We start from the raw sequence: 15,252 nt of genomic DNA on the forward strand, positions 1-15,252 counted from the left end.
GGTCGTGCTTGCAAATGGAATTTCCTGAATTAAAGGCTTACCAATAAGACTATGTAGTTTATTATTTTTAGGGATTTAGATAAATATATTTCAAGACTTGGAATTAGATTCAAGTGAATATGCCTCTGCTGAATAGTAAGGCTTTGCCCATATTATTTATAATATTTATAATAATATAATTATAATATATTAATAGTATTATTTATAATATTAGTCTTTTATAATTCCGTTGCCTTACCAGGTCACTTGTAGTTAAGACCCATTTTTTGCTTAGTTAGACTCCATATATTTGCATGATTGATTGCCTTTCTGCAGGCAGGGAACTTCCCAGATCCATGTCTCTGTAACAGTGGTGAAAGAGTGGTGAAAAAGTTGGATCCACTGAGGCGCTTTGTTGCCAGTTTCTTTGGAGAGCAGGATGAGGCATGAAAGATTTTGTTTAAATATAGTTAAAAGAATATGACTATAAACTATATAAGAAAATAGATAGAAGAATATGCTCCAGTGTGACACGAAGTGCCCTGTTCATCATGTGCGGCAGTGCTGCTCCTGGTGTGACTCTTTTTTTTAATATATATATTTTTCCAGTAAGAATTTAAAGGACAACACCCATTTCTAAATGCAGACATTAGTCTTTATGCAAAAATTTACTGCCAAATAAATTTAGCAGTATTTAAATTTAGCCAATAAATTTAGAGTTGTGACATTTATGACAATAGCAGTATAGCCAACACAGAGGGGCGACATGAAATCTAGGAAATGAACAGAAATTTTTAAATGTGGAGTGGGAAGTTGGTACTATTTTCTCTAGCTTAGGTTGGGTTTCACAATCCTGACCATTCTGGAGAATATACTTTCAAAAAATATTCAAGTGAAGGATTCTTTAGAGTCACATATCTCATCACTTAGTATGAATGCAGGAGGAAAAAAAAAGGCTTTTATTGACCAAAGATTATGAGGGAAAGGGATTGTACCTAATACTGGGTAATGAGTTTTCTATTATTCTCTCTCTAAAGGCAAGGTGGAATGTACAAGGAAACGGGAAATGTTATTGTCTACCCATTCTCATTAACAAGTTGCCATGATTTAGGGGAGATTTGAAGAAAAATGAACTCCAGCAACTGCAAATATGATTCATTTACTAATGCTTTGCAGCTATATACTGACATTTGGGGAATGCTTTTTCTTAGCCCATTTTCAAAAATAATTCAAATATAGACCATTGAGGTCGTCATGTGTCTACTGAAATCAGTGGTAAAACATTCCTTAAGATTGGAGGGAAGAGAATGTTACTCAGAGGAGCTGCTTCCACAGGCAGGGTTTAGATGGAGAAGGGAGGGAATTGAGAGCTTCTTTTCTACTGGTTTTGGATTCTGGGGGAAACCAGGAGTGAATGGTGGTAAAACTTAATCATCAGGCATGCTTAATAGAAGGAAAATGGTTATGTTTTGGGGAATGTTCCTTTGTTTCTGTGGCATTTCTTTTTGAAAGTACTTGCACATTTTAAAAGCTCAAAAATTGTAGTTTACTGCTGAGATTCAGCTTGGTTGTTTATCTTAGGTTCCCCAAAGAGCTGAATGAGGATCTTTCCGGTGACTCCACCGCAATGTCTGTTTCTGCCCTAGGACTAATAGGACTAATCTCTGTTTTTCTCTTTTTTTTTTTTTTTTTTTTCATGTTTTATGGACAGGATGGTGCAGGAAACTTGTGCAACTGCTGTATTCCAAACCGCTCAGAGTCAGCCTTTTTTTTTTCATGTTAAATTTAAAATTTAAAAATGTCCACTAAGCCTCACTGGTTTAAACGACACAAGGTAGTAATTTATGCTAGTTGCTTTGATTGTGTTTGTTACTAAGGGTTTTTAATTTATTTGTTTCAGATAGATACACTTTGCAAATCCATTTTGCTTAGATGGAAACTACTCTTTTAAAGTGAGTCAAGAACAGTATTCCAGGGAGCAACTTTTGTTTTGGGAGCATATTTCGTATGGACTTAGGTAAGAAAAGCCTGCAAACATAACTCTACATTTTTTTCTTTTTAGTGTAAAATGTATGCATTAATTAAAAAAAAAAAAAAGTCCATACTGAACCCCACTGCTGTAAGGATAACCAGCTTGTTTTGGACACTAACAGAGGAACAACTGGGCAGGAATCCGAACTAGGCAGAGTATGTGCCACCTGGGGAAGTTAAGGTAAGAACAGACACTGATATCAGTGATCCTGACTCTCTGGCCAAATATGAAGCCATTGACACTCCTGGCACCGAGGCGGCTGTGTTGTGTAGGGAGCGAGAGGAGAGGAAACCTGGGGAGCGCACGGGACTTAAGGGACAGCTGGGCTTTGTGTCCTGCCCTGGGGGAGGCAGGGCCAGAGCAAACAGATGCAGATGCAGGATGTGTCTGTGGGAGGGATAAATACAATTGCTAGTTTTCTCCTCTGGTGTCTTAAGTGTTTTAGCACACTTTTGTTTTGAAGCCGTTGTGTTTCAAATACAAAGCAGGTGCTGGGACTGTAATATTTCTTTTTCTATGGATCAAGCAATTTTACTGCTGCTTTTTTTAAAATACGTATTTCAGGTAAGAAAAAATACTCCCTTTTCTGAAGGTGGATAGATGCTCTAACTGAATGTTAAAAATGTGTCGTTTGGACTGCTTTTTTTGTGACATTCTGACATTCCTAAGGAGCTGTCACTGTTTGTTACTGAGCATTCCCAGTCTTCCTTATATTTAAATTGTTAGAAGCTCTCTTCAGATCCCTAATCTGCTGTATTATCTGCTGCTTCTGGCTCAGATGTTGTTCCCAGAAGTAACAGATCTCTGCTTTTTAAGTCCCAAACAGGCTGATACTGCTTTGTAAGCTATCATCTTTTGGACACTGCAGAGAAATTTATTATGATACCAAAAACTCAGAAGTATACTCGAACTTCAGCTTTTGGAAGTTACTTATGTGGAAGATGTTTTGCCTTCTGAACTGAAGCAGTCATGTGTGGGTCAGCCCTTTGGATTTGAACGGCTTTAAAAGTATCATAGATATGGCTGAGTTTCTATCTGTGAGCTTGTCATCTGAAACTCATGTAAACTTCTGTTACTCCTTTTACACCTGCAGAGCAACTTTGGCAAAGAGTTCCACACATCAGCTACCAATTTTGTGAAGAGCTACATCTTTTTATTTGCACTGAACCTGAATCCTACCAGCTTTGTTTGATCCTTTCCAGTTCTTAGATTTAATATTTATATATGCTATTATATATATTTATCTTAGAGTTCCCAGATTGATAGTTAGAATATTTTGTCATTAGGTACAGGAAGTTACCTTAAACCAAGGTTCAATTATGCTATTAGATCTACATTTTCTTCATTAACAGCTGTATTCCTGTATGTTTCTGTTACAGGGTTCAGAAAGCCTAGACTGTGATCAAGTGAAAAAGCCTGTGAGAGCAGCTTTGATGGAATGGACTGGATTACTCAAAAGAGAAGATCCAGACTATTATATTGTAACATACCAGCATTCAGATGCTTTCAGCCAAAAAGTAAACTGTTTTTTGTGCGTCTAAGCTCTAAGTAGTATAAATGTGTTTAAACTCTATATACCAATAGTTAATAGTGTTCTTTTATTTATAAAAAAGAGAGATTGTTGTAAAATACCAGATAAATCAAGTGAAGGTTTGGAAAAATGATGCTGATTTCTGTAGCTTCTGTCATTTATGTGTACTCCTTGGGAGTCCTGTTGAAGTTAGTGGGAAATAAAACACCCTTGGTTGTCTTGTGGAATAAGGCTAGATGCTCAAGTTAAAATGTGTAAGTTCTTCACTGCACTATGGTTTGAAAGAGGAGTCTAACCTCCCGGAGGGACATGAGCACCACCTCTGGATTTTTGTGGAGGGCCTTGTTCTTGTTGTGAGCACAGGATGTTCTGCAACTAAAGGAAAATTTAGGGATTTTAACATGAAGGGGTTTGCTAATGGCTCAAATGCTTTCTGAAAGTTTCTAAGAAGTGCATTGGTATGTTAGACATGCTGCAGGATTAGACAGAAAGATATTTGAAAGCTTTATAAATGATTTATGAATTATACTTGTACCTTTCACTATACCCAGAAATTCTTTTAAATTGCAGAACATTAGAAATATATCTAAAGTTGAATGGAAACCTCTCGGTACTACAATTCTGCTTGAAGAAAGCAAGAAGTATGATATTGCAATAGCATCCATAAAAAGTGGACAAATTTTAAGTGTAAGATCTTTTAAGACACGTAAGTATTAAGATATAGAAATATTTTGGCATCTTTATGGGTAATATTGAAAATTATATAAATGAGTTGAAATCTTGAGATAAGTGAAGTATTTAGAAAATTTGCAGCAATCTGTGTTTATATCCATGTAAAGTAGAAAGAATAGTTATAGTATAACTCTATTCTGCAATATGGGACTGATGTAGAAGTTTGGGAGATTATTGTATTCGAATATTTGATGGATTACATTGGTTCTGGGAGGGATTTTTAAAAGAACTATCAAGAAAATTACATATAGCCTTGGAATTTTCTGTCATTTTAGGGTTGTGATTGCTTGTTTTAATTGTAGAATTTAAATACTGTCTTAGTTGAATACTAAATCTTTTTTAGTTTCCATTTCATTACAATTCCTCTTTAAAAATGGTTAATGAATAACCTAAACACATCAGTGTTATGACTGTCTGGGACATATTTTTAGTATAAGAATATTTACTATAAGTGAGTCCAAATTTTAAGCTAAAAAGGAGCTTTATAATCTTAATTTTGTTAGTTGCTTTTAATAGTAGTTCTATATCATCACCTTTGAACACGTTATCAGCTCTTACTAGCTTTAGAATTAAAAGTCTAGGCTCTGGATACAAATTTACATCAATGGATAAAATATTAAATTGAGCAAACATAACAGCAACCACAGATTATGTATTTAGCAGTTTACATGATATAATATGTAATTATGCTACTCTTGTTAGTGCATAGTGTTAGTTTAGTGTCACTCTAGTAGAACTAACTTGATCAAGGTCAATTGCTCAACTAATATTCTAGTAAAGTATTCACCTTTACAGTTATCCACTGCTTAATATGCACACTTCTGTTTCTCACTGAGTGCTTCAGCTGTAAGTTTACAGACCATCATGGTAAAAAATCACAAATTTCTTAATTGCTCAGTAAGACGTTTTTTGATTTGACACTCCATTTTTTCCCTACTGTATATATTCCTCATCGCTTCTTATAAGAAAAAAAAAAAACATTCATGGAATTAAATTTTGGACTAAGTATTCTGTTGTGGTGAAGATAGTGCCTTTTTTTTTTTTTTTCTACTAGGTGGAATTTCAGACAATGACATCAAAATATTTGTGACAGCTACTACTGTGTCTTTTAACTGGAGTACAATCACCACTGAATTTTCAGTTTCAGTTTCACTGAATGACAGTTCTTATCATATACCAAAAAAAAAGGGATTTTTTGTATGGAGTAACTTGACACCTGCCACCTTATATACATTTAAGCTTATATTTGAACAGCACCTTGGATTTATGAAAGTGTCTCAATTATTGGATGTTCAAGCTGAAACAGGTATGCAGTAGAGTTTATTATAGTCTTAATGAATGTAGTAAAACACTGCATATTTTCTCGAAGAGTTAAATATAAATTGTAGGAAGAGTATATTCCATCTGTTCAAGTTTTTTAGTATAAATGGATCACATACTTTCATTTCAATTCTAGAAAGTTGAAAGAAACTGAATTTTAATTTAATAGCAATTAGAAAAGATATTTCTAATTGCTAATTAATATTCACTGATACGTTTAGGAGTAAGAATTCAAATGTATGGATGCAAATATTTTATGATAAGTACCTGTTGTTTTGCTTTAGTGCATTTTCATTAGTATTCTTTTAGTTCACCAGACATTTTTAATACATTCATGATTTTGGAGGAGGGTTGATAAGTAATTAATGCATGCTTTTGGCTTGGAAATCCTGTGGCTTAATTAAATTCTATCATTCTCTAAATGCCTGTGTAATTTTTGAAAAGCTGACTCTCAAACATGGCCATTCATGGTAGAGCATATCCTTAAAACGCTGTCCTTGTCTATGTGCAGGTGCCTGTTCGCAGGGCTGGCTGGCCTTCCAAGGCAGCTGCTATAAAATGAGCAGAGAGAGCAAGCCGTGGAAGAGGGCTCAGCAAACCTGTGAGCTGTCGTCGCAAGGGGCACATCTGCTTGACATCGGGAGTGAAGCAGAACATGCTTTCATTTTGTCTTATCTCCGGACAGTCGGTCATATAATCATGTTATGGACAGGTCTGAATGACATAAAGGTCAGTCTATCTAGCTGATCTGCTTTGCTATTTTGTGCATGGAGGCAGGAGGATTTAGTGCCTACAAACACATTCTTCGAAATTAAAATTGCTAGGCTGTAAATTGGTTGTTTGCATGACTATTGGCATTTGTATGAGGAATAATTATTTCTTCATATTTCAAAATTAAATATTTAAGAGGGCATAGCAGGAAAAAAAGACCTGCTTATACATACATGTTTATTTATTTTTATTTATTTTATTTTTTCTTTTGATAGTGTCTCATTGGAAGGCTACTTCACCAGTAGGTGGGGATGTTTTACCACACTTTAAATCTAATTCTGTAGTTGTGTACCTTCCTTTCCATTGTTATCAAACTGGTTGCGGGTGGTTGACTTCTCCAGGTTCAGTACAGGTCTGAAATGTTGAGTAATTCTGGCTTAGCAGGCCTGTGTAGCCTATCTGCTGGATAGGACAACGCAGGAAGGGATTGGAGGGATTATTTTGTGTAAAAGGTTTCCTACCCTCCTGTCTGTGATTGATAGGTACACTATTGAATGCCACCTCTGCCGGTATTAAATGACACGGAGTGGCCTCGGTGCTGTGCTGTGCTCTTTGGGAGCAGTCAGGGAGGCCAATAACTGCATTTCAGAAAGATGGAGGCGATCTACCAGTAATGCCAGTAAATCCACCTGCTGTTTTTTTGGCAGAGATGTTATAGAAAGGAAATCTGTAGTTGGATTTAATGTGAAATTGAGTTTGTAGTATTGTTTTAGCAAGTTAACTTGATTATAAAAAGGAAGTTATGAAAAACTGACAGTAAAAATTGAAGTAAAATTTGTTTGCAAGAGCAGGAGGTATTTGGTAAACGTGTCAAAAATAAAAAATTTCTCTTTTTCAGATTCTGTTAAATAAAATTGATCACAAACAATATGAGGGTGGGATAACATAAAATCTGGTCTAGGTGTTGCTTTTCATTTAGAAAGCACCTGAACTGTAATGTATGTATTTTTCATGCAATATTGTTTTGTGTGTGAGATGTTAGGATTTTTATGGTATGTGGACATTAATCTTAATGAATTTGGCATTTCAGGAATAAAAAGTAGTGTTTCTAAGATGCTGTGAAACATAGATATTCCATGAAAACATAATATTTTTGCAGACTGAAAAGGGTGTTACAAGAAGTTTTTCTTTTTAAACTCTGTGTATGCAGAAAGCAGTTAATTACCTGTTTGGAATTTGATCATTAGCCAGCTGCTTAGGCTTAATCTTTACAAGCATTTTTAAGCTTGTGGGAGTCTAGTCAATTTAATGAACTAGATGAACAGTTTATTTTAAGAGTGGCAAGGAATAATAAAAAAATGCTTGTTTTTAAAGCACTTCTTTCCTAAATGTTTTTATTTAATTAGAGTATTCAAATAATGTTTAAGTCCGTATAGTTCAAGTACTATATGAATATGCTGAAATCCTTATTATAAGTGTCATTGTTGATTTGTTCATACTTCAAATTTTAAATCTTCTTTGAAATGAAATGAAAGTTGGGACTGTCACCTACTCAGAGGATTTCAGAATTTTTATTTTCTTATTGCCAAACACCGTGAAACTGTAAAAGTAAACAACCTGGTGAGAAGTAATAGCTCTGTTTGTTACATTTTGTGTTCTCCTGTTTCTCCTTCTTTAACGCTATTTTGACACTTCTACTCATTTAAATCCTTCCTGACATTGACCTCCTTGACAGTGAGAGATTGCTGGATGAGAGGTCCGTGTTTTGGGTGAGAAAGGGTGGAGCACTTAGGTGATCTGCTTACCTGCTTTGACCGTCTCTGGAGTTTTGGAGATTTAGTGTAGTCTTATCTACCAAACTTACCCACCCAGGCTTCTCTTGCAAGCTCTGACATGGAGATGTATATCGTAGTCATATCCTTTGGCTTCCTGTACTTGCGGTTAACTTTGGCACCTAGAGAATTCCTAGATGGTGCCTAGACCATGAGAAAAATATATGTATTGATGCACATAGGAGTTTGAAATTGCAGGCTAGGCATACAAGTCCTCCTAAAAGTGGAATTAGGTACATTAGTGTTCATACTATTGAAATCTCCTTCCTCTGCTTTGGAAAGACCAAAGACACTGTGATTTTTAAAATGCTTTTCAGTTCAACAGATCAGATGACTAAAATTGGCTCAGTCACAACAAAGATTTCTGTTTATTTTTCTCACAAAAATTGAAAATAATGTAAATTCCATGTTTTTAAATATTTTGAATATCTTTAGCAAAACTAAAAAACAATGGAAGATTTTAAATTATGGCAGCACCTCAACTTTTCTCCATCATCACAGTAGTTAAAGTATTTACTAAGGCTGTAGGATCGCAGATTTGCTATGCTCGCAAGGATATACGCTACTGTATCTGCTGAGGATGCTGCAAAAAAAAACGGCTTAAGGGTGGATTTGGGGTTATATACGTGTTAATGTATGCTACTGCAGTGAAACCCACGTCCGACCAGAGGGATCTGAATTACAATATTCTGGATAGTCAACATGCAGCACACACTCCTGCTTTGGTGCTCATGAGGCTTTGCTGGAGACACAGAAGGGACCTCAAAGGCAGAACTTTGAGTCAGGTTTGAGTGAATATCCTAATCCCTGAGCTAGGAGAAAATGAGAGCCAAGCAAAAACATAGTGCTTCTTTGTCTGGTTATGAGCCTAGCCTTCACTTTTTTTTTTCAGCCAAATTATTTCTCCATCCAGTCCAAATTTATTTTTGAAATGGATGAAATTTTTTTTTTAATGAATAACAGTTTTAGAAAATTTTCTACTCATACATCTTTAATTAATAATGATTTTTAAAGGACTGTTGGTAATAATCAAACACTGTAAATTATCTGTATGTCGCTTTTGTTATGATATATTATATATAGTAGTTTATAGCAACTAGAGGGGTGGCATTTTTATGTTAAATTATTATTTTTTTTTCATTCAAACTGTTCCCATTTAATTTTGGATGTCTAGGAGATATGCTTGCCCTAGAGAGAAGTTCAGTAGTTCCTCAAAGTAATATTAAAATCTATGTTTGTTTTATTTTTTTCTTTATTTTTCAATGTAGGAAGAAGGCCAGCTCCTGTGGACAGACGGATCTCCTTATTTTCAAAAAGTTGATACCTCATCTTTGTCAATGATACCAGAAAATGAAACTGACTGCTACGCTCTTCAGAGAGATCCTGCTGGTCCAGACTATTTCTTCATGGGTTTTTTTTGCTATCTTCATCTGCCATATATTTGTGAATATGAATGTAACTATACATTTTTAAATCTATTCCATTTACTTATACACTCCCACATGTTCAGCACTAAGGATGTAAATACAAAAAAAAAAAAAAGAGAAGAAAAAATTGTTTATGATTTTATTAACTTTTTCATTTTTGATGTTTTTTTTCAGTACCTTTGGCACCAGGAAACTTCACATTTACTATGAATGATGTCAAGACAACTGAAGCTATATTTACGTGGAGTAACCTGGATATCTGGCCTAAATCAGGCTTTTCACTTGTAATTAAGTATTATTTTGATAACTTGAAATCACACATTCTGAGCTTGCCTGTGAATGCAACTCAAACAAAAGTCGTCCAGTTGTCCCCAGGTTTCTTCTATAGATTTTTATTAGTGGCAAGGAACCCAGAAGGGGCCCAAACTGTCTTAAGTCCAGTTCTGAAAGTGGAAACAAGTAAGTTACAAAAATAAGCACCAATAATAAGCACAAATTCATTCACTGCATATTTTTTCCTTTGCTGATGTTATTTTTGTGTGTGTTAATGGTTAGAATTCACTTTCAGATTTAGAATTACGACCAATGCAAGATTGGTCAGAGAGGATATCAAAATCTACATCTTGCTCCTGAGGTTTGTTGAAATAGATGAGGATACCAGGAGGAGTTTTCAGTAGCCACAAGAAGAAAGCAAGCCACAAATTCAGTTTCTTTAGAACTGCATTTCATAAATTCAGTTTTTACCATGTTTTTACACATAGAATTGTTTCTATGTCCATAGATAAAGCTAAATCTCAGAACAGCAGGAAGATATAAGCTATTCTGTCATAATGCAACACGTATTTTCCAACCATAAAAGTAAAAGATTTTTTTAAAAATCCCTGTTTACTCGCAGTAAAGGTAAAGAGAAGCTTGATTTTTTAAAATACATTACATATTTAACCTCCCCCACTGCAAAGGATGTCATAAAAAGTATTTCTGAACCAGAGATTTAATGTTCTAGTAAAATTTAGCTGAAAGAAGCCAAGAGAAACTTGCCAGTAGGTAAAAATGCAAAATACCTTTGAATCCAAAGATGGAAATGTCTTTAAGGAAAAATTCGTTCATGGACACAAGCACAAAGCTAATTGTACTCAACCTACCAGAGACAGATAGCACAGAAAAGCTAAATAGATGACAAGTCAGTTGAGTTTCAGTCCAATCTGGTACTTTTGCACTTTGATTTCAGCAGTAATTATCAAAGTAGTTTATAAGTAACTGTATAGCTATATACGATAGCCGTATATTTTTATATATGCTCTACGTGCATATTTATACAAATATGTATTTATATTTGTATATATGTATATTTTGTGTATAGTTATACACATATATATTTGCCTTAAAACTACATGTAAATTTATCTGTCAATAGATGTATAACTAGCCAGGTATAAATGTATAAGAAAAATATATTTTTATAATTTTTCAGAAAGAAAGCTGTTAACTAAAGGATTAAAATTCTGGTACCAGAAAATTAATTTCAGGTGCTGATTCTTCAGGTTCTTGTCTATATGGTACTGAAAATTTTCTGATTTACAGAAGTTAAAAAACATGTAATGCCCTAAAATTTTTGCCAACCCTGGAAAAGCGGTCCGAATATAAGATCCATTATGTGTCCAGTATGAGGTCCATTGTCTTCATGTCAGAGCAAAATTTTCTTGATAGGAATTCAGCTGTTCCTTTTCTTAAAAAATACTTTTCATATTTTTCACCTCTTAGTTTTCTGGGCTGCCCTTACCTTATGCTTACCCTCTCTCCGCCCCTACTTAGATGGATTGTCTTCTGTTTTTAATGATGATTCAGAAAATCTAAATTAGATTTTGGGACTATTCCCCGCATATCTGTTTTGAATGTACTGTCAGAGCTTCTTTATTTGGCTTGCTTTAATATTACTTATTGCTTATGTAAGTAAATGTGTACAGTTTGCAGTTGTAATTTAAAATAAAAAGTTAGTATCACTATTTTCTGTTCCTTACCTCACTCAATAGGGCCATTACACTCCCAGAAGTTACAGGCTACATATGTTTCAGCTACAGAAATACGTTTGAAGTGGACGTCTCCGCAGTCTTCATCTAGGACTTCTTTTCATCATTATCTTATCAACATTTTGGATACTGAAACCAATGTCTGGGAGGAGTTACCTGTTGAAAAAAACAAGACTTCAACAGTTATAGGAAATTTAAGACCTCATCATAGATATAAGATATATTTGCAGAACATAGCAAAGAGGGGAACTCTAAGCTGCCATGAGAAGCCTATCCTAATCATAACAGGTGATTCCTTCTGTGTCCTTTTTTTCACTAAGTAGAGTTTAATTTGAAAATACAAACAAAAAGTATTTTTAAGGTCATATATAAAGTTTGTGGTTTATTGGTATGTAGTAGGAGAAATCAGAGGAGTGCTTTTCTAAATTCTCTATGTTTCTCCAAAAGAATGCAAATAACTATCTTTTTATGCATTCTTTCTTGCTTTCCTTCATACGTAAACCAACATGCATTGGTAGGAAAGAATTCTAAACTGATAGTGTTTAATCTGTGGTTATATACTGATTTTTTTTTCCTTGATTAAGCTGTCAGTCCGCCTACAACTGTTTTTATTCACCCTGAGGATGTGGAAGAAGAGAGTGTAATTCTTCACTGGAAACTGCCACAAGAGGGTCAGGAATCCTACATTCAAGTGACACCTAATTCGACCATCGGTGAAACTATGACCTTTTTAGTAAACAACACAGAAGTCTTTAAGATTGATCTCCTAATCCCTGGCATGACTTACGAAATAGCAGTGGCAAGTGTGAACAGTGGAAATATGAGTGAACCAAAGACCATTCAGTGTACCTTAAGTAAGGCACGTTTCTGTAATGCAGCTTCCAAAGTATAATACATATGTATGATACATAATATATTACAGATCTAAACCGAGATATAAAATATATTTGTCCAGTCCTAGTTGTCCCAAACAAATGCAGCACCAGGAAGAGAAATGGTGGTACTGAAAGTTGTTTTGTGAAGACCATAGGAGAGGATCCTGTTCCCACTGACAGAAGACATCTTGTGCCTCACTGATTTAAAATAAAATAGCAAAATATTGGAATGTTTGAAACAAATGGTTTGTATTTTGGAATGAGTATGGTAGGCATGCTGTGAAATGTGTGAGAGAAATCACCCTTGTACTGGTGAGAGGTGCTGGAAAAAGATTTTATGAGTTAGTAGTAGTGGCTGAAAGGTAGAAGATGACGTTATTTATTGAAGGGTCTTTCCTGTTAACATTAGTTGAAATGCTTTGGGCACAGTGTGCATTTTTTTGCACATGTGAAAGGAATGTGCAAGATTCACTGACAATAATATATGTGATATGTAAGGGCTGCAGCTGCCCGTTATAACTAGAAATGACACAACACTGCATTTTATATAAATGATCACAATATTTTGGGGGGCAGCAGGCTTAGCCTTTTTGAGAATTTTTATAGGATTAGATCTGATACATTATTCAAGGCAGAGATGGCAGAAATTACATTCAGAATTTTTCACAGCTGTCTAAGAGAAGAAAACTAAACATGTTAATATTTCATGCATCGAATGTGTCTCATTCTCCATGCTCATCTCCCTGTCCACGTGTACATTTCTCTATAGTTTTTCAACTGCCCTGATTTTAGTGCATTTAATACCTTTGGAAGCTTAACTTCCTTTGATTCCTAAATCATTAGTCAAGTGCTTCGAGATTGTATTAGTAAATACCTAAAAATTCAGGTTGCTTATTGTTTCTGAGCAATGCTCTGTTCTTTTTTTCTTTTTTATTCATTGTTGTTTTTTGTTTTTGTTATTATGGTAGCTGTTCATTTGCACTACACATGCACTACTCATAGCAGTTGCTTCAGAATTATTGAGTTATTTTTATTGAATGTATTTTCAACTAATTTACATATAGTCTATTTTTTTTTTCTTCTAGAGCCCAAGCCTGTTCAAATTGTAGTTCCATATGAGCTTTATAGTCATGCTGTGGTACTATTTGTTCGTATGCCTGATACTGGAGTATTTGATGGCATATGTGTTACAAGTAAAAGAGGACCAAATATAACATATATTTTAGAGAATGATGGTAAAATAACAATTGAAAACCTGATGCCAGGTACAGAGTATGATTTCTACATCTCTACAAAAAGTGGAAACATGTTGAGCTCCTTTTATCATCTATCTGGTGTAAAAACATGTGAGTAATTTTAAGCAGTATGATATTAAATTCTCTTTTGTGGTTTCATTTATTCTTATTTCAGTGCAGTAGAAACAAACATTGTTTGCAAATCACCCTCATTTATCTGTGTAGATGTTTAACAATTATTAATACTAGATGTTTCTAACAAAGCTTTAACTATAACTACCTATTAGCATTACTAAGCTTTCCAAACTCTGCTTTTTTACATGAAGTCTGTAGAAATCTTTAGCAAGGAATTGGAAATTAAGAATTAAGGCTGTATTGAATTGTTATCCATGTGGGAGAGGAGACACATTTTGACCATTTGTTTAAGCCAAGAAAATCAGTATCAATGGAGGTACTGCTGTGTCTTTAAAGTAGTAATTCTGTTCCTCCTGGTGTATCTTAAAGCAAATAATAATAGTACTGAGGTTCCCACATTTCAAGGTAATAAATGTAATAACTAAGTCATTAAAATGAGGACTTACAAAAAAGGGGGCTCCTTCTAGCAAGGCCTTTCAGAAAGGACTTACTTACTTTCAATAAGGATTTTAAAAGTTGTATAAAAGTACATTTTGAAATTTGATGTTTTGGCTTTTCTTTTTTTTTTTTCATTTTGTGAATATTATACTTCCAAACATTTTTCTTCTCCTGTTTTAATTTGTCCTTTAGCATTCTCTTCTACTTTTTCTCTCAGAGGCATGCATATCAGCTTCTTTAATGATGGAATTGTGAAAGGAAAAAATGAGACGGGTTAAGTGGAATGGGATAAAAAGAAGTAAGCAAGAAAGAGGAAGATAAAGACAATACAGAAAAAGCCTTCCCCAAATAGTGAAAACTTTGAGAGCTGATTTTGAATAAAACGATACAAGTTTAATGAAAATTGTTTTCAAAGGATCTTACAAAAAGAATCCTTACAGTTTTTTTTACACATACAATTTATTTACATATACTTAGCATAAAACGGGTTTAGTTTTCCTTTTGGTCTATCCCTGCTAAGGCCTTCAAAATTTGGAATAAAAAAAATCTCACCACTCATGTATACAGCTTTTCTTAGAAAATTCGTAAATTTTGGCACATGCCAGCCTATAGCAGCCATGAGAAGGATGAAAGAGGGGCAGAGGAAAGGAGAAAGACGCTCTTCTGTAAGGTGGTCTGAATTGCATCATAACAGGCTATACTAATTAGGGATAAAGTACATTAGCCTTGCCTGGCCTATCCCATTTTGTGAATGCATTTGACGAAACTTACGTCACTTGTGAGCACTGTGATGATGACTCGGAGAGATTAACGTCATTCAGGAGGATTTTCTTGCCTAGGAGTGTCAACTCTGTCTTCAGAGAGAAAAAGTATGTTTGGCTTCTGTGATTTTAGGAAAAGCAAGGAATATATACTTTTTTTTGAATAATGAGAATATTATTTCTTTGTTCTTTTTCCATTTTTCTATTTAGAAATATGC

General features: G+C 34.5%; 1 protein-coding gene across 1 annotated transcript in view; it reads left to right on the forward strand.

The window, feature by feature from the left end:
• Positions 1-2,527: 2,527 nt before the first annotated feature.
• The window catches only part of PTPRQ (protein tyrosine phosphatase receptor type Q), a 125,620-nt gene continuing 112,895 nt past the window's right edge, over positions 2,528-15,252 (forward strand). Inside the window, exons 1-10 of the mRNA XM_088531203.1 lie at positions 2,528-2,575; positions 3,391-3,528; positions 4,113-4,248; positions 5,329-5,580; positions 6,106-6,323; positions 9,406-9,592; positions 9,739-10,023; positions 11,594-11,878; positions 12,175-12,444; positions 13,551-13,811. Of these exons, the coding sequence (XP_088387329.1) occupies positions 2,528-2,575; positions 3,391-3,528; positions 4,113-4,248; positions 5,329-5,580; positions 6,106-6,323; positions 9,406-9,592; positions 9,739-10,023; positions 11,594-11,878; positions 12,175-12,444; positions 13,551-13,811 (2,080 nt within the window). The remainder of the gene's footprint in view (positions 2,576-3,390; positions 3,529-4,112; positions 4,249-5,328; positions 5,581-6,105; positions 6,324-9,405; positions 9,593-9,738; positions 10,024-11,593; positions 11,879-12,174; positions 12,445-13,550; positions 13,812-15,252) is intronic.

Source organism: Tinamus guttatus, unplaced genomic scaffold (assembly GCF_059628265.1).
Source record: "Tinamus guttatus ecotype Peru unplaced genomic scaffold, ASM5962826v1 Tinamus_guttatus_pri_ptg000399l, whole genome shotgun sequence".
NCBI classification, from domain to species: domain Eukaryota; kingdom Metazoa; phylum Chordata; class Aves; order Tinamiformes; family Tinamidae; genus Tinamus; species Tinamus guttatus.